This window comes from Thamnophis elegans, chromosome 8, assembly GCF_009769535.1.
Source record: "Thamnophis elegans isolate rThaEle1 chromosome 8, rThaEle1.pri, whole genome shotgun sequence".
NCBI classification, from domain to species: domain Eukaryota; kingdom Metazoa; phylum Chordata; class Lepidosauria; order Squamata; family Colubridae; genus Thamnophis; species Thamnophis elegans.
The window spans coordinates 45,166,608-45,187,992 of NC_045548.1; the positions used below are offsets into that span (position 1 = coordinate 45,166,608).

The 21,385-nt window shown below is 34.5% G+C and overlaps 1 protein-coding gene across 1 annotated transcript in view; it reads right to left on the minus strand.

Moving 5' to 3' along the window:
* NCOA2 (nuclear receptor coactivator 2) overlaps nucleotides 1–21,385 on the minus strand; it is a 132,671-nt gene that overhangs the window by 34,045 nt on the left and 77,241 nt on the right. The window contains 5 exon segments of the mRNA XM_032222794.1: nucleotides 474–614; nucleotides 717–818; nucleotides 2,869–3,057; nucleotides 4,827–5,004; nucleotides 7,752–7,855. Coding sequence (XP_032078685.1) covers nucleotides 474–614; nucleotides 717–818; nucleotides 2,869–3,057; nucleotides 4,827–5,004; nucleotides 7,752–7,855 — 714 coding nt within the window.

Here is a 21,385-nt window from a genome sequence, read left to right on the forward strand (position 1 = left end):
CAGCCTACACCCAGATAAACAGGATTAACACCAGAAAAACAATCAAACATGAAAACAATACCCTATTCAATGAACTACCAAGGAGAAAATCACACCCCCAGGCTAGCTACTATATACCACACCCCCTGTCAATATTGGCAGGGCAAGCTACCCCACACTTACTAGCACTGATAATGTCAACTGTTATGGTAATGAAATGTCTGCAAGCAAAAGCCAAGCTCAGGCAGCAAGAACTTATATACAATACATCTATTCTACCGTATACAGTCTTCAATCTGTTTGCTGATTTATTTTTAAGTTTTTCACTTTTTCTTTATTTTACTGGTTTTTAACAATTTTGGCAATGTATATTAAAATTTATTTAATAAATGACAATTTCACATAATTTTTCCGTAAGAGTTATTTTTAATTGCCACAACAGGTAATGCTTAACCTTAATTCAATATATCAAGTAAAAAAATGAATATCCTTACCCTCTTGGTGATGCCTCTTAGCAAAAGATATATCTCCCTCATGTTGTGCATAGAATCTCTGAATGCATCTTCTCACCACATCTTCCCAACCAGGTTTCATAGCTGCTCTCATGGTACTAGTGTCCAGTGACGTTATTTTGCCTGTTTATACATATGCATACACATATATGAAGACACCGATGCGAAAGATTGTTCAGGACTTGTGAATTTTTAAAAGTAAATATTTTAATGTGTTCTTTGTACCTTGTAAATCCTGACGAGTACTAAAAGTCTCTGAGGAGGGCAGAAGTGGCCTTTCCTTCATTGGAACTCTTCGTGCCACACAAATCAAGCAAGATTGCAGATCTTTAATGGAACAAACATATTTTTTTAATCAAACAAAAGTATCTATTAGTGTAATACAGAATCACTGAACAATTCTGTAATACAGAATTATAACAAGAAAGCAAACAGGACAATGGCATACAGAAAGGACTATTTCACTACTATAGCGATGTTCCTTAGTCCCCAAAGAATCTCTAAGTTCTTTTGACTAAATTTCACATATGAGAATGGCAGTATTCCTCAAATCAACTGTTTTGCAAGTAGTTATTGATAAAACTCTGGTTAGAGCACGAACAATTTTTTTTGAAAGACTAGAAATCTTATCTGTACTATTTGTTGAAGAAAAAAAATGAATTGATGCACGGATTTGAATATTAAGAAAGATGATTAAATAAGAGGGTGAGGGAATCTGCAAAATATTTAAGCATAAAAAGGGACACTAAGATTACAACTATCTGTTGAAAAGAATGTAAGGTCATTTAATCTAGTTTTGTTAAAAACATTTCTTAAGACTTTTTTTTCCTCCTTTTATCCTTTACTTTATAAAAATTCTTAATACATAAATAAAGTAGAAAAAATAAAACTCTGCAATGCTTTTTTAAATTTCCTTATGTATCTAGATTATTCATGCTCTGCCATGCAGGTTAAACCAGACTTAATTCCATTAAACCCAGAGCTTAAAATAACACAAATATTCATTTGCGTAAACAATTCTTTCCTTCAATGCTCAGCAATCAGTAACACAATATTCTTTTTTACAAATTGCAAATCATGAGTTGTTACTCCTTAATGTATACTCCTTATAACCATAGTTTTTTCTCTGGCTCCCTTATAAACTTGATCTGCATTCTAAATAGAAAATGACAGTGCCGCCTTAGAGTAATACTAAATTAAAGAAACTACTAATAAGCAGTTCTCAAAGAACTCCTGAATGCATATATTTAATGCTGAAGCACTGCTTGTTGACAACTATATGCAAGTCAAATAGGCTTCTATGTCAAGCAAAGAAAGTCTAGAAGAATCTTGCAGACTAAATCCATTCCAGTTTCCACTTTTCAACCAGCTAATATTCAAAATATTCTGGTACAATTTATTTTAGCTTCATCCTTTTAGAAGACCATAATATAAATGAAAGAACTATGTTTAGTTTACCTTTTTCACCTGTATAGCACACCTATCTTGAATGATGTACTTTTAATTTATTTTAGTTAGATTTGTAGTCTGCAAGAACTCAAGGTGACACACATTACATTCCTTTCTACTATTTTCTCCACAATTATAACCCAGTGATAATAATAATTACTTAGTGAGCTTATATAGCTGAAGATTGACCTGCTTTTCCTATTATTCATGTTCATTCACTGGTATTTCATTCAAAATGCCTTATATGGGAATGCTTATAAATTTGAAAATTGAAATGCTTTTTAACATTTTTTTAAAAAGATAATGAACTAATACCAACAAACTTAATAAAGTAAGATGTAAGCTGTAATTTATAAAAAGTAAGTCCTATGTAACAAACAGATTCTATCAACATTTTTAGATATGCATATTTTAGACCAAGTTCCATGAAACAATGATATGTACATTCTACAGCGTCAGCTTGAAGTACACATTAAAAGTATTCAGGTGCAATAATTACCATTGCTTATATATAATAAGCAAATAATATGCACACTGATCTGCATGTACGGAGTATCAGCAAATGTTTAATTTGAACTCTAACATTGTATTAGTCAATAAGATAATTAGAGAGATCATAAAATATAAAATGTTGTCTGTGGTCTTGTATTTATGTAAATAAAGATTAATTTAGATCATATAAGTAATGTATGCTTCACATACAACTCTCTCAAGTTTTTGTTTTATGGTTTCTGCCTACTTTAATCTCCTCTGTGGTAAATGCATTTTGGAGTGAATGTGAAACCATACATAGACTCCTGAAAGACTGTTAAATCAGTTGTTAGTTTGTTGTTTAGTAACCAAATTGTGTTTGTTGTTTAATAGTAACTAAATTATGCCAAGAAAAAAAGACAGAGGAGGAAGCTATCTCCATACAGATAAAATGTACCTTCACCATCTTCCTTGATGGACTTTGGTTGAGAAACCGCAAAGCACTGCATAGTTTCATATTTCTGATGTGCTTCCTGGTTTTCATGACTTTCTTCTTCAGAATCGGTTAAAGGTTTTACTAACATCCGACAGTTAAAAGTATGGCTATTGCGCCTAGGAGATTCACCAGACCAAGATCCGCCATTCACTAAATAAAACAAAGTTCATATAGAATAAATAGGTGCTTACCAAGATGTTATGAGTAATAATATTTAAAGCCTTAAAAGTAATTTCCTAGCAATCAATCTCTGAAATAGTAAATTATAGTCTGTGCCAGTGCTGACATGGTTGCTGACTCAGGACTAGTTCAAAGTTGTTGTTATACCATATTTTCTTCTTGAGCTAAATCCTTACCACAACATAAGCACTTATTCCTTAGTTCAGTGGTCCATATGTTTTTTATATCAATATTGCATCACAATAAGAAAAAAAATATACATCATGGGAAACAAGCTGATGAATATTATTTCCAACAGAAAGTGAAATTTATCTGCTGAGGTAAAACAATATTAGGCATCCACAAAAAAAAACCCGTTTTTTCCCTGTATGCTTAATATTGGGATATAAAAATGAACTCTTTAAACACAACAGAATGTACCTGCTGGCAGACAAATATAATGTATAATTTGTAGGTACCTGAAATGAGCAATAATTCTGGCAGCTACCACTACCAAGAGTTTCTTTAATATTTCAATTTTAGCAGATTCTATCTTCTGAGTGTCAAAATAAAAAAAAATATGCCCCTTAGCAAAAACCATTAGTTCAACATGCACTGAATTAATCAAACTTCTCTCTCTCTCTCTCTCTCCCCCTCCCCCCCCTCAAATAATGGCAAACTATGTGTAGAAAGTAGTCAGGAAGATCTTGGAAAAGGTATTCAAATACCATGAAGTATCTAAACCTATAAAGATCAGAATCATGCAAGCTATGATTGGAACACTCTATGGAAGTGAAAGTTGGACTTCAAATAATCAGGCACCTTTTGAACTTTAATTTAGGGAAAGACTTCTGAGAATATTGTGTTCAGTCAAGAAAACAAACCAATCAATCAACAAATCAATCCAGAGTTCTCATTTGAGCCATAAATGACCAGGCTCAAATTATTCTACACATTATATGAAAGCCCACTCTCTGGAAAAGGAAAATGATGGGAAAGGTGAAAGGAAAGTGAAGATGAGAACAATCAGCAGCAAGTTGGATGGAGTCAGTTACAGTGGTGATGAGGGCACATTGGGAGATTTGAAAGAACATCAGTCAGATCATCACAAATAAAATCTAATGTTATGTTATCTGTCAATAATAACTCAATGATACATAACCAATCCATTAACAACTGCACTTGTAATCTTGTCAACAGAAGGAAAAGGATAGTTCATTTTTTGTTGGTATTAGTGCAAAAAAGAATTCAATTTAAAAGCAACCTCTCTGCTTTACCTGCCAATCAGCTGAAATGGACAATGACCAGTCCCAGCAAAAAACAAAATGTTCATTTCCTGCTGTACTCTGATGATCTGAGGTGAACTCTGCCTTGAAATGTGGGTTGGGTGTGTGTAGCCGGGGAGGCTTATGTGTGTGTGTGATCTCAGAGATCACGGTGGGCATACCATTGTTATCCATCCATTTTAATTTTTAAGGATTTCACTGGATATGCTCAGAAGTGCCCATCACCATCGGTGGGTCCCATCTGACTAAGAAAGTTCTAGGCTTATATCCATTCATTCAGTAATCATTCAAAGTTATGGTGCACTGAAACATGGATTTAACGGCTAGTCCTTTAAATTCTATTATGAGACCCAGAGTCTGAAAAGATTACTAATCCCTGATGAATTTATGTCATGAAATCAAATGATGGCAAAACAAAAATACAAAAGTAAAGAAAAACATATTCACTACAACATGTATCTTTAGAACACTTACTTCGAGAGTTTGGCAGCAGGTTTCTGACAAATTCATTATGGTCTCCAACATGTAGGATGTTATATACTCTTGTGTTCATTAATTCTTCCTGATTGTACCGTAAATACTGTGTCACATTCTCTGATACAAATACCACATTACCTTCTGGATTCACTACGAAGAAGAATCCATCCAGGGCCTGAAGTTAGGAAACAATGTTTTAAAGCACTGCTGAGAATCGAACAAGATGAAAGCAATACTATTACTATTTTATGAAATCTCTTAAAAAGGAGCAAGATTTTATTCATTGTAACATTAAGATTCAAGCTGTCTGATTTTTTTTTTATTAAAACAAGGGGTAAATGCTTCCATCCCTTTTTATTAAAATAATTAAAGAAAGTTTTTACACAAGTTACTCTGCTTAACAACAAGATACAAACGTGACTGAGCACAGATTCAAAGATGACTGAACATTAAAGCTTAGAAATAATGCTGAATTGCGTTATATTGTGCTGGGAACAAGAAAAGATACATGGCTTAAATTTATTATGTGAGTTTTCAGCAGACACATAATCTAACACATCTAACATACAAAGTTCTAGTGCCATGATGGCGAACCTATGGCATGTGTCCCCTGAATGGCATACAGAGCCATGTTGCTTGGCACGTGCAGTGTCACCCATTTCTCTTCTGGGGTTTCTTGTGCGCATGCACCTGTGACAATCATCTGGCTTTCATGTGTGTGGCAGTGCCAGAAACTGGAAGAGCTGGTCTTCCATTTTCCTGCATGATGATGCGACTGGGCAGGTGATCGTCATGTACACGTGTGCCAAAAACCCGGAAGACTAGCTAGCCAGCATGCATGCGTGTGCCAGAAACCAGAAGTTTATTTTTGGGCGCGCGCATGTGCCCTTCTTCCGGGTTGCAGTCCAGACAAGTGTGTGTGCTCCCTTTTCGCCACTTGGTGCCAAAAAGGTTCACCATCACTGTTCTAGTGAGTAAGTAGAGTAGAAAAGCTAGTTGCAAAATTCTGGAGCATGAAGGGAAAATTAAAATGTAACCTGAAATTTTGGGAGATCAATGGAATTATGAATATCTAAATGCTAAAACTATTTGTCATAATATATATTGAATTATTTATACTGAAAAATAAGCTACATTTAAAAGCATATTTAATAACTTAGGCTGCAAATATAAGAGAAGCCTCACCGTACCTAACTAATCTTATTCCTTGGTCGATAAACACAGATATGCATTATTTTAATTTAATTAGTGACTCACAAAACTAAAACCATGTTAAGATTCTGGTAGTAATCTAGATGCACAAATGTCTCGCCATAAATTCAAATTGGTATGCATAAAATCTTTCTTTTAATCTCCCCCCTCCCAGATTTTAGCATAAAGTAGCACTGAAGTGACAGAAATCTATGCTTTTTTGTCTTAGGTTTAGAAATCCTGTCTTTAGGCAGAGTCATAAATATACCTGTTTTTGCAAATAGCATAGTTTTCTATTTTGGCAGGTTGGACCGAACAAACTAAATCATTAGATAGATTTAACTTTGCTAGGCTGAAAAGAGTTTGCAATGGGGACCTCAATGGTACAAAACTCGAAAAGGTATCAGGATGATTTGCTATTGGGTATCTTTTTTTTAATGCCCAAAATTCAGAAGGATATAATTGCAATTTTGAGAAACTCAAACAAGAATTTAATATATTTTGGGAAATATTAAAAAATATTTAATATATTTTCCAACCCCTTGAATTGTAATGTAATATAATATAATAAAAATGAACAAGGAAGCAGTATCTTGTGGTAACTGAGTTGTTATTCTAACCTTTCTTATCTCTACTTATCAGTAATTTATTTTCCATATGAATTCTGGCTTTTTTATATGACAATAAAAGATGGGATCAATGATTTCTTTTATGATATGATTCAGCTTATTGCGGAAGTTATCAGTCAATGTCAATAGTTAAAATACAGAAAAGCTATGTTCTAGTTGATTTTCTAAAGACAAACAGAAAGGATAAAATGCAAGTTCTAAAGATGTGCATTCTGTAGTCTAGAAGTGACACAGTAGAAGGCCTATTCTTTACGCCAGTTAAATGAGCTTCTGACAGCTGGGATGTCTGCACTACAAATCTTTCAGATCTTAACTATCAGGCAGGACAAATGACATAATAAATTATAGGAAATATTTATTTTCTTTTTCTGCATCTATGAGAACTAGGTACTTGATTTATTGGAATTAAATTTAGAGGATGTCAATTTTGCCCACTCAATTAGCTGAAATCAAATCATTTCAAAGTGGAGTAAAATATATATATATTGAACAATAGCCTGCTGTTTTATGTATAGGTACATATGGCTTGTATATTTGTTAATGACATTTAATTATAAATATAATTGATATTATGAATATGAAATGACTAGAGTTATCACTGATGCTGTATTTGTTTTTCTCATGCAGAAATTCTTTACATAAGATACTGTTTTCCTAAGCATCTTTGATCATATCTTTTACACTGTGAGGTATTATTTACTGCTATACTTTTGAGTCAGATTATTATTTAAACAGGTATATTCTCCTATAGAAAACTATAGAAAAACAATGCAAGTTAACTATTAATCCTTCAGAGTGCTCTGAAGCTGAACTATAAAAATAACATGGAGAAAAACATAAATTAGCGTGTCATATATTCAAAATTTTATTATATTTGTTTGCATATTGTACTGCCTTCGAATTTTACAATCCATGCAGCCCATAAACTACAATTCATAAAGCTAACTTTACAAAGAAAGCTTGTGTCATATGCTAGTTTTTAGGATCACACAAGATTTTATCATATACTGCTTTTGCAAAAACAAAATCCAAATTTGTTATCTTGCTGAATCAAATGGAATATTGGAAATAATTCTAAATATTAGAACTTTCAGCACTTTACCTCAAGCATCATTGGTCCAAGTGCATCCTTGTCAATTACACTCTGACCTGTGGATGACACATCAGCTTTCTGCACTTCATCCTCATTGGCTGCTGCTGCTTTCTCTACACACAAAAAAGAGAGGAAAAAATACATACTTTATAGTATATGGTAATGAGTGCAAGACAGCAGAGTGCAGTGTAATATGTAAGATTACATTTGATATGTATTATAGAAAATGGATATCACGAACACAGTTGGAATCAATCACCATTTTAAAATTCATTCAGACAGAGCCTGCAAGATTAGTGTTTATCAAGTACAAATATTATAAGCAAACTGGTTACTGTGTATGAAGAAAAGGTTTTTTTTTCACAGTAGTCTCTTTTCAGTGGTACATATTTATTATCAGGAATTCATTACAGTGAATTAATGAATACATATTTTGTCTTTGAACTCTCATGAATAACCTTTTAGTGGATCTTTATCTGTAATTACTTACTGAATTCAAATAGTTTAGAAGAGGAATATGTGATTTTTTAAAATTATTGCTATGTTTTTATTAGTTCATTAATTATTACAATATACTAATATTTAGGTTTTTACTTTGGAATCTAGCTCGAGATGCTTCTTCACAAAAGGGACACCCTAAATATTACAAATAATACATTCCTTAAGTAGAGAAAAGTTTATATACATATATACAGTATGGCGAATATCTTGAAGTCAGCCTTGTCTTCTGGTGACTGCATGGATTAGTCGCCTCAGTTTTCTCAGCAACATTTTTGGAGGTGGTTTGTCAGACCCACCTCCTAGGACTGAAAGGGCATGACTGGTGCAAAGTTATCAATTTGCTTTTTTTTACCTAAGAGAGTGGAAGTTGAGCCATGTGCGTGCATGCACCAGCCAAATGATTCCATAATTCAACTAGAACTTATATAAACTCACTACAAATCCTATTGGATCATCTAATTTTATTGGATTTTATTATTATGCAAATTATTGGATAAAAGCAAATTATTGCTATTAAAAGCAAAAGAAAAATAGTGCTGCTAAAAATAAATGTGAGATCCACACATCATTTTAAGACTAACTGGCAAATCAAGATTTACTAATAATGTTTTACTTGCATCAACAATTTACACTTCCTACATCTGTGGAAAGCCAGAAATCCCACACTGATTATAATTACTGAACTAAATATAAAGCTTTTGGATAAGAGTTAAGGCTAGAAAATATAAAACATTAATCATGAAAGAATAGCTATATCACATACAAAATATGATTTATAATATATTCCATTAAGTTTAGATAATTATGATGCCATCCTATTTACTTGTGAATAGATTCATGGGTGTGAATGAATGAGAAAGAAAAAGAGAGAGATAATTATCTGGTGTATTCATATCAAAGAGTTCAGAAGAAATATACAACACAATTTAACATATATTAAATCTCAAAGAAAATGGAGCAATTTTTAAATACATACTTAATTTTTAATTTACATTTTGTATTTTTAATTCAACCCAATTTTATTAAACTAACAAGATTATAAAACTAGAAAAAATAAGAATTTTGTACAAGTTGCAAGAAAATAGAATAGCATATTTACATAATTGCAATATATATTTGAACAAATTTCTACTAAGCTTCCACAGAATCTAAAAATCCTTTTATTCTATTTCATGAATACAATTTACAGTGGGGATTGAGAGCAAAATGGGAACGATAGAGCATACAATCATTTAAAATATTTAATATTGACATGATTATATTTGATGTATCTGGATTTATTTTTATGTACTAAACTTCAAATAATTCTAAATAAGAATCCACCATATTGTTCAACTAAAACAAAATGGCAAAACCCCAAAATCAAACACTTTCATAAATATTTGAGTCTGACGAGATAACAAACAGGTCTTGTATAAGGAAATATTCAAACATTATTCATATTCACTATTAATATTATTTTTCACTATATTTTTCATTGCATTATTGTTCACTGCATTAAAATCTTATAAAAAGCTTGTAATAATCATGTCTTAGTATTTCAATCAGCAGGGAAATGTCTATTATTTTCACAAGATTTCAGCTTTTCAGAAGAGTTTATAAAATTATTTGCTGCTGTTCCAATTTCCAGTCTCAGCAGGAACGCTACTCTCCCTAACAATGTTTACCTTTTGTTTAAAAAACAACATACCTTCTCATTACATTTTACAACACACCTTCGTAGACTTGCACACAGCAACAGGCACCCTTATTGATAAAAACCCAAAATATTGCTATCAAAAAAGACACAATTGCAGAATGATTTTAGAAGGTAAAAACAAGGGAGAGAATTATGCATCTGTACTGAACTAAAATTAGAAAAGCTGCCATATGGCACTGTGAAGCCAGCAGCACATTCTTATTCATTAGGAAGCATTCTGCCAACATTAAAACACAAGGCCCTTCCTGCAATCTCCAATTGTGTTTATCTTTTCAACATTAATGCACGATATATCATCAGCTTGCTGAAATCTCCTGCAGTGCATATTTTAAAAGCACAGCTGCACTATTCCCCAGTTTGTTTACTGAGATCAGTTTTAAGGGTAAAGATTTGCTTCACTCCCTTCTTTATGCAGTCTTTCCTGTCAGCAAATGAAAGTGTCTAAAAATCTGCTGAGTGAAGGTTGTACCAGCCAATCCTAAACTATGAATGATACTACATTTCTAATTATTTCCGTCTCCCTTTCCCTCCCTCCCTCCCTCCCTCCCTCTCTCTCTCTCTCTCTCTCTCTCTCTCTCTCTCTCTCTCTGTGTTACGGATCTAATGGCTGAGAATAGAATACAGTCTTGATTTCGTTTTTATCCTTAGCGATGCAAGTGTAAACTAGGGGGGTAAATGGATTAATCCAAGAGATATCCATGAGTTGAAAGCTAGCTGGCTCATTCTTTGCAAGTCAGTGACTCTTTTCCAGTAGAATTTGCATCCTGTATTGGCAGGATGTGCTACATGAGGTTGTGATAAATAGGTTCACTTGTCTTTCTTTGAAAAATCATAAAACAATTTTTACATTAGAAGCATGATAGCAAATATTTAGAAGCACAATAGCTCATAAGAAATTGGAAAATAATATTTAAAATACATCTAATTAGGACTGGATAACAGTGGAGAGGCACTGAAACTTTTAACATATTGGATTCTATTAGGAGAAAAAGTTACCTTACCGAGATTATACAAAATGCTTTCATTCAGTATATGAATCAGTATATATATCTATACCAGTGTTTGCAAACCAATAATGGCTAGAACTGTCACTGAACAAGTGAAATATGCTAGAAAAAATACAGGGGATCATTCCTTAAGAGTCAGGATCCAAAACTCTATTATCATGATATGTTGCCAGCTCTATAGACTGGAAGAAATATATTTGGACATACGGTATTAATTAATTCTGTATATGATTTTAAACATAAGATGCACCAAAACTCAGGTCCCATAGGCTCATCAAGTTTCATTAATTATTTCTTTCCAGAGAAAATGTTAGAATACTTAAGAATATTCAAAGGTCATGCACCAAACAAATAAGAAAGTTTTTACAAAGAAATTGTGTATGCTAGACAACATACCTGCTATGTAGCAGTTTCCATTTTGTGTAATTCTACCCCTGAAGGTCTATGTAGCCTCTATCTTTTTAATATTTCACAAACAAGTCGTGCTATACTATTTGGTGAACCTTTGGCCACTAGTGGTTTTCAGAGATATTTAATATATATATATAATATACCACCCAGATTCTTTTGAGATCTTGATGTGTTATAAGCACTGTATAAATAGTTTCCCAAAAGTGAGCCAGGATAAAATTATATTGTGCCCATGTAATTTGGTCTCTTATCAGGTAATATTATTTCTGAAGATAACTTTTCTTAATTTTATATTCCTTCAAAGAGGAAACATGCTGCCTCATTGTTTTGCTGACAATCACTTTTCAGTTTGCAAAATAACAAGGCAGGCATCCTCAAGTATGTTAGAATTCTATACATTTAAAATGTTGATCTCTTTCAGTCAAATATATAACAATGATAAAACACATATGTTGCATTCAGAAAAAGAATTTTATAAAATAATGTAGTAAATTAGGACGTATTTCTAATTTCTTTGAGGGCATTCTTTTAGAATAAATGTTGATATACATACATACATACATACATACATTTCTTCATATCAATAATCTCTTTAACAAATTGCTCTAAAACGTCAGTTTATTCCATTCCCAAGATACACTTCAATCTACCTCCATTTCTTCATGTTTTTTCAAACATATCAACTGATATCTCTTTAAATCCTGGAGGTGAGTTATTCCTCTTGAAAAGCAAATTAGTGCAATAATATGTATAATTTAAAACACTCAAGGACTACTTGTTAGTCCTTATAAACATAAATCCTATAGCCTTGATGGAGAACTTACGGCACGTGTGCCAGAGGTGGTACACAGAGCCTTTTCTGTGGGCACAAACACCATCGCCAGCTGATTTTCTGGTTTCTGGCGTGAGCTCAGAAAACCTGAAGACCAGCTGGCCAGTGCGTATGTGCCAGAAACCCAAAGCCCAGGTGGCTCTGGTGCTCTGGCACACACGTTCTGGTTTGGGCACTTGTAGCACGTGTAGAAAAGGTTAGCTATTGCTGTCCTATAGACCAGTAGAAGTCTATTAGTCAAATTACTGAAAGAGGTGGACGTTCAGGTCTCTTCTGCTTCAATTTGGCAGGAAGAATTTTTCATGCTTTTATAAACAACAAAGTTAGTAACAATTTAAGAATAAATTCAACATAGAGTATGTGGCAGAACTACCTATAATTAAAAATGAAAACACATCGAACAGAATACACGGCATCTTCTGTTATTCAGTAAACAATCTCATAGATACTGCCTTCAAGTGTGGCAATTGCCTATACAACAGAAAACAACTGGGACTGTTATTATGAACATATTTGTTGCTAAAAATTACTACATACTGAGCAAATCCTCAAACATCAAGGAGTCAATTGCACCCTTATTCAATTTTCAGCCTTATTCATTTTTCCCTTATTGTTTAACTTCAATCTGTTGCCTTACGACATCAGTAAAAGCCATTGCCAGAAACCATTAGTGGCAGATATCTTTGATCCTGTAACTTCTGGTTCTTAAGGTGCATATCTGCTATTCTTCTTATTCTAGACTGGTGTTACATAGCTAATCTTAAAGATAAAGGGGAGCAAAATATTTGCATAGATTGTACATTTTCTAATCTGACAGTCCTTTTAATCAATGTGCAAATGTATGTGCAACCTATGTGCATATAGTTTATTTTATGTTAGTATAATATCTGTGAAAAACGTCACACTCTGAAAGTTGTTCCGTTACTGGTATTAATGCTGGATAATTTATTTAATCGTCTCTGTGCATAGATTATCAGATAATTAAGTTATCTTACTCAACATCTGGAAGTTTAGTGTAATGTAAAATATGGAGCTAGAGAAATAATGTGAGGTTATTATTTGTTATTGAGTGAACTGAGCATGCTTAGTGTGTAATGAGACCACTCGATGAGAAACCATGGGCTAAAATTGTATTATCATATGAAAAAAGTCTTCCTAACAATTCATTGACAATTATTATTAACTATAGCTATACTTATTTTATGCAGTATAAAGTTCCAGAACGTCTGTACACTGCAAATATATATATATATATATATATATATATATATATATATATATATATATATATATATATATATATATTTGTTGTGATCTGTAATGAAGAATCAATTTGCAAGTCTGTTTTGCTTATCATAGACAATTTTAAAAGCCAAATAAGAAAATAGTTGTGTGAGGTTTAGACAGGTATCGGAAATTCACTGTATCTATTCACAGGTATAACAATTTGCTCATTCTTTCATGATCTGAAATCAAGGTGGAATACTCATGCAATTACACATACTGTAGTTATGGGCCAATAAATAAGCAGTTCATTCTGAGAAAAGATATTACAAAAACCTGTCAGAAATCCAAATATCATATTACTCACCTTCTATGGATTTATTCTAATTTTTCCTTTTGGTTATGTTTTAGTTCATAAAGAAGTGAATAATGGAAATAGGAAAATCAGATTATCTTTTAGATCTGTGCCAAATACTTACGCATTGAATTTCTTTTTAATAATACTGAATAAAACAATAATTATATTTACTCTATATTTCTCAGTTCTCTTCTGCAGAACTCAAGAAATATTTTTCAACAAGTCACAGAAATTATAGAAATTATTATTTACTATACTAGCAAAAATGAAATTAAACAAACCTATTTGAAAAATAGTTTTTAAAACACATGCAAATTTATATGCATGCATTAAAGTTTTAGCATTACCTTTTAACTGTATCACATATAACCTTAAAATGCATTAAATTAAGTTGCTAGGCAAGAAAACAACAGATCTCAGTAAAAGTGGAAATAAGATTACATTTATCTTGAACCCTATACTTACTTTCAAGGAAGGTCAAAAAAGAGAAAACATCATTCAAGTAACTACAATAACAATCAGTCTCCTGGTTATACAATCTAGCTATATTAGCAAAATCACTTGCAATTTCACACTTACAAATCTAACTGAACATACCAACAGGAACATTTCATTCTACTACTGCTAGAACAGAAACTGTGATTTTGCATTACCTAAATGATACCTACATTGCTTGCAAATTAAGTGATATACTATGAAATTAGAGGGGTTGAGACCAAGAGGAGCCATTACTCCATAATGGCAGATATGAGCTCTTCTGAAGATGATAAAGAATTCTGATGATAGGAGTCTTTGTATTGGATTAAATTACTAGCATTGCTTTTTATATATTTTAATTCTTATATTATGGATGTTTACGTATCGTGTGCAGACTTACACTTCCTATTCTCAAAGCAATAGACGTAGCATTTGGATTTATATAATGTGCCACAGTGCTTTCCTCACTCTATAAACTGTCTACAGTCAGCATATTACTTCCAACAATCTGGGTACTTATTTACCAATCTCGAAAGGATGGAAGGCCGAGTCAACCTTGAGCTAGTCAGGATCGAACTCCTGGGTGTGGGCAGAGATAGCCTGCAATTCTGCATTCTATCCACTGTGCCACAAGGGCTCATGATAGTGTTAAACTAGTGTTTCCCTGAAAATAAGACAGGGTCTTATTTTCTTTTGACCCCTGAAATAAGCGCTTGGCCTTATTTTTGGAGAGATCTTATTATTTTTGAGGTGCAGGAGGCGGCAAGCATGGTCACCTCATGACTGCTGCTATGTTCTGGGAAGGCTTATTATCCGGGGAGGTCCTATTTTCGGGGAAACAGGGTATGTAGAATTAAATTCATTTTCAATTTCTTAAAAGGATAACATTTCTCTCTGGACAAGTCCCTACGCAGGATATCCTTTATGCAAAGGCATATTACACTATACAAATATACAATATGTAGTATATTACCAAGTATATTAACAGCTATGGCCATTTTTGAATAAAATATACAATTTGCTTCCCAAAGGTTACATGTTGTTCCTCATTTTGTTGCAGCCTGAACCACACTGCTAACTTTTGATAAAAGCAAATATATGGTTTTCTGCTATTTATAAAGAAGGGAACATTTAGAAACTATATAATATGTCCAGATATTTTTTTGGCAGTTAGAAACAAAAACAGCACAGAAAACACCAAAACCTGGCCATATTACCAGTGTTGAATCACCATTTCACCTCCTGAGCTCTTCCCTAAGTGCAGGTCATTAACTTGCTCTTCCCATCACAGAATATTAAAACAGCAAATCCTGAACAAGATCCCGGGCAATCAGAGCTTCAACAATCAATTGGCAGGCAGCAAATGGAGACATGTTTCATGGACTATGGATATATCTTTTAAAGTCTTAAGTGATGTCTAATAACAAAGTCATATTGTCAGCCTCTGCTTTGCTGCTGTTTTGGCTGCCATTGAAACAGGGAGGGGGGGCATGGTATTTGGGAGGGGAATCATTATGTGCTGGAGGAAGATTCTAGACGCTGGCCTGACTTCATTGCGCATGTGGAGGAAGGGAGTTTCCCGCCAAGGTTAACTGTCCAGCATTCTACCCTGGTGATGTTTTTTGAAGGTATCTCCCACCTGACAGTTGGGTGAATTATAATTGGACTATGGACTGGGATGCCAAGGGGAGGGGATTGAACTATACATGATATTCTTTGCTTTCGCGCCTAATTAACCAGATTCAGCTTAGCTTCGCTACTATTCGTTTGTAATTAGTAAAAGTACACTTAATTTCAAACAAATGGAGTTGAGTGGTTTCTTTCCTGATTATTAAATGAAGCAGCATCTGACACATATTACAGTAACGAAGGCACATATTACAGTCACGCCAGAATAGGAATCACTTCTCACTGACTCATTTTAAAAATCAGTTAGACAGTTGGGCACTTCTGACAAAGCCATCTTAAGTTTGTGGCCATACATTTATGAACTTTGTCCCAAGAAAATTCTCTTGGCATATTTTAAAAAGTTTGAATAAATTTTGACTGGTTTTTAATGAATATTTTTATGGCTCATGTGCAGATTCACTGATGTTGTTATTGTTGTGGTTCTAAATTTACTTTTATGTTGCCTGAATTACATTTTAATATATATTTTGGTTTATATTTTTGAATTTAAAGTTACAGATAATCCTTGAATCATCACACCTCAGCCAAAAATTTATGTGCTAAGTGAGACATTTGTTAAGTGAATTTTGTCCCATTCTCCCCCCCCATTCTTGCCACAGTTGTTAAGTGAGTCAATGCAATTGTTAACTTAATAACACAGTTGTTAAATAAATCTGGTTTCCCCATTGACTTTGCTTGTCAGGCGATCACAAAAGGTGATTCTGGGACACTGCAACCATCATATAAATGAATCGGTTGCCAAATTTTGATCAAGTGACCATGGGTATGTGCAATGGTTATAAGTGTGACAAATGGTCATAAGTCACTTTTTTTAGTTTTGTCATAATGTCAAATGGTCACTAAATGAATGGTTGTAATTCAAAGACTACCTGTTTATTACAAAACATTAATAACAATTGATTTTTATATTTTATTCTGTTGGTTGTTTTGGGTAGATATAGCATAGATCAGTGATGGCAAACCTTTTCGTCTTGTGGAAATGAAACATGTGTGCACTGTGCTTGTCGGGGCCATGCTCTGAAAAAGCTGAATTTCCGGGTTATAGCGCATATGACAATTGGCTGGCTCTAGCACATGCACAGACTAGTTTTTGGCATTGCCGCACTTGCGAAGGAATTGTGCTCCGGAAAAGCCAAACTTTTCAGTGTGCTTGTCGGGGCTGTGCTCCGGAAAAGCTGAACTTCTGGGTTCTAGCGCACCCAACAATCAGCTGGCTGGCATGCATGCACAGGTTGGTTTTTGGCACTGCCATGCTCATGAAGGACAGCTGATTGTTGCACCCACATGCGAGCCAGAAACCTGAAAGACAAACAGCCAAAGCCGGGTGTGCCAGGCAACATGTGTGGCACAGGTTTGCCATCATGGGCATAGATAATTTATATTTAATGTGCATGTTATCAAAGAACAAAGGGACATATATAATGATAATTCATCCTACTGTCAAATTCTTGCTGAATGGAAACCAAATTTAATCTGGATACCTGAAGAACTACAAACTATTTAAAATAGGAAAAGAATTAATGGAAATTAATGGAAATGAATGGAGTATCCATTCCCAGCTACAGAAGCAGAAATGGGAAATATTTCCATTTGGAAAAGAATATCCAATTTATATCCTAGAAATAGTGACTGTGAAAAATCAAAAATACGTAAGTTCCAGAAACACATTGCAGCTGTAACAGATAATGACTTTTTAAAATTAATCACTCTTCTTGTGGTTTTCATAATCACAGGGAGAGGCTGATTTTAAATATAAACTGAATCAAGTATAATAACCAAATTTTATTATAATGAACTGCTAATCTGCTAACTGCCACCAATGTCAGATTATACTGCACTCTTATTGAACTGGATCCAAACTAACAATATTTGAAGTATATCTAAAGTAATTAGTGGATTTAATTCTGATTCATTTTAGAGAGTTCACTCTAAATGCAGCTAACTGTAAATACAATTTACTACTTCAAGCACTATTTAGTTAATATTTCAACATAAATAAATAAATCTGTCATCTATTGGAAGAATTATAGATCCCCTCTTAAATGAAGGATATACTTACGGTAAGCATCCCTGATACTATATGACATTTCTCCGTGTTTAGTTTGATAGTTCAATAACAAAGTAAAAAAATTATAGGGAAATACTATTGATGAAGCATTCATATCTCTATGCAAATAGAGAATTTGAGAATATATATTATGTACAAAGCATTCATCTTCTGAAATCCATTGTTAGTAATTTATACCACTGTGTTTTTCATTAAGAATTTTTAGATTTACAAAATGTTTTATTTTCCAGGAATCCACCATTTACTTTTTATTTTTTATTAAGAAAATGTAACTTAAACTTACTCACTGAGTTTCTTTGATAGAGATCCACCTGAATTTTCTATTGCTTGTTTACTATGTTTACTTCTCAATTACGGTATTTTTTGGAGTGTAAGGCGCACCGGAGTATAAGATGCACCAAGGTTTTGAAGAGGCAAATTAAAAAAAAAGTTTTTGCACTCTGCAAACCTCCCAAAAAAGTTTTTTTTTTTTTTTTAAAAAGGGCATGAATAGCCCTTAGGCTTGTAGAGTACTCCTGGGGGCAGGGGAGGCAAAATGAGCAAACAATGGTCCATTTTTTGTGAAAACAGGCCCGTTTTTTGTCAAAGCCTTTAGGAAGCTTATAGAGTGCTCCTGAGGGTTGGGGGGGGGGGGATTGAGCAAAAACAGCCCCTTTATCTCATTACTGCCCTCTCCAGCCCCCAGAAACTCTCTGAAAGCCTCCTTCAAGCTATTTTGGTGAAGGAGACAGGGTTTCAGGAGGCAAAAAATGCTGTATTCAGTGTATAAGACAAACCCAGATTTTCAGCTTCTTTTTTGAGGGAAAAAGGTGCGTCTTATACTCTGAAAAATACAATATATATAGTAGCACTTAAATTATAATACTAATTGGTACCAAAATTTCTGTTGCAAAGTGATGCAGCTATAAAGTGTGATGTCATGTGACCACATTTCTGACTGACGGCAATCCCGGCATGCTCTGTTACCATCATTAACTGAACCCCACCAACTGTTAGGTGAGGACCACTCCAATCCAAAGCATTCCTGGCTTGAGCCCTGGCAGCTTAGAGCCTCAGTAAGGTAAGGGACGACTTCTTCTTGACCTTCCCTCAACCTATCTATCTTCCCGCTCCCATCTCTGCATTTTTGGCTACCTTGCATTCCACTGCCTCTGTTAGCCTTGCTGCTCTGCATTTTTTTTGGCCCTGCCAGGGTTTGCCACCTCCAGCTAATCTTCCCTGTGTTTCTCCTACAGATGGTTTGGAAAACAGTTGGCACACCCTTTTTACAAGGCTTTAAAAGGCCTCAGAAGTCTACTAAAGCATCACAGGAAAGGTGGATATTATTTGAAGAACAGAGTGCATGACCTCCGGAAAAGACTGTCATAGCCAACCATTGGGTCACACAGGAACAGGCTGGGCATGCCTCATAAGGAGTGGAAGAGACCCAGAAGTTGGAGTTGACATGGTCAGCAAATACAGGGCAGTATGGCCAGTGAGCACAAGGCATAAAATTGACAGGCTAATAGAAGTGAGTGAAATGTAGGTTGGTAGGGCTGGCAAAAGTTGGGGTGGCCAGGGATTTGTGCTGTCCCACTGTGGTGGTTGGCCATGGCATGAGTCTTGAGATGGTTTTCCTTGCCAGTGATTTTGCAGGAGCAGAAGTAGAGACTTGGGGGTGATGATGGCAGCTGGTTATGCTTGTAATGGTATGTGGGTGTGATTTGGGAAGAGATGCTGCTGAGACACGAGACGGCATGGACCAAAGTTGCATAAAGACCAGAGAGCGAAACTAAGAAAATAACCTCTATAACATCTCAGGCTGTGGCAGATTTATACTATCAGACTTGTAATAGTTTTTAATATAACCTTATCATAAAGTAGGAATAGTTCATTTGGTTCATTTCAGCTTGGCTTACTTGGGGAGGCTGACAAGAGTGCTAAAGGTTTTGGACCTCTACTAGGGCAGCCGTAGCTATGCCTATGAGGAGAGCTGTGGTGCAGGGCACAAAAAAGGCAGAGATGGGGAAAAATAGGTGGGTGGCGAGAACTGAAGTGTCCTTGAAATTGTAAATGCAAAAGGGCTGTCAAGTGTTCATATGACTGCAGGCACATTGCAATGGCCATCAGTTCAGGAACTGGCACTAAGTGTATTTCATTTAGTGCTGCTATTCCTTTAAATCAGGGATGTCAAACTCAATTTCATTGAGGATCGCATCAGGGTTGTGTTTGACCTCAGGGGGCTGGGATGGGCATGGCCACCTTGATGTCACTCGTGTTGGGGGCGCCTATAGTGGCCTGAGCGCTCTGCCAGGAAAACAGGTTCCCAAGCTCGTTTTCAGCTGTGATGGGCTCCTGCAACCCTCTGCCAATGAAAACGGAGCTTGGGACTGCCACCCATGGCCACTGCAAGCTCTATTTTCAACTGTGATGGCCTCCTGCAATCCTCTGCCAGCCGGTCCTTTCCTGTTTCCTGTGGGCCACATCTAAGCACCTCGCTGGCTGTATCTGGCCCCCAGGCCTTCAGTTTGACACCCCCGTTTTAAATGGTCAATAAATGAATGGTTGTAACTTGAAGAGACCCTGTAATTATGATGTTGTCATATATTTTCATGCTTGTTAAAATTTATTTATGCTTTTGGATTTAAGTCAATAACTACCATATGCTGGTTTAACCATGTGAAATCTAAACATGATAAACAAATTTGGATTTCCCCAAGCCTGTTCAGCACTTTAACTACTACAACACAGTGGCATATATGTCAGTTGTTAATTCCACTTATTCTTAAACTGTTTACTAGTAAATTTCCAAATCTTTCATTGAATATTCCTGTTCAGAATAAATACACTTATTAAAATATGTACTAAGATTTCAATTTCACTAAATTATTTCCACCATTTAACTTAATTTGAGGATTAATCCTATAGTTTTTCCATATCCTGGCAAATCTGATTGCTATAGTGGTTTAGAATATTTTGAAAGAAAGCAGTTTCAACAATGAATATGAGGCATCTCAGTATTCTGAAACTGAAAAACTTGCATCCAGATGTTGCAGATGCTCCAACACTGGAGGTTTAAAGAAGAGATTGGCTAACTATTTGTCTGAAATGGTATAGTGTTTCTGCCTGGGGAGGAGGTTGGACTAGAAGACCTCAAAGGTCCCTTCCAATTCTGCTATTCTGTTAAATTCATATTTATAACTACCTAACAAGTTATTTTACATTTCAATTTTCACTAAAGAAAATGAACATTTTTCATACTTAAATATTTTTTAATAAAAATTATATTACAAAGCTCTGGATGATTTCAGAAATTAGCTATAACACATTTTAAGAGGCCAATCAAGCATCAACACCACACTAATAATTTTTATTATCTTTTTGTGGCCTAGACTTGT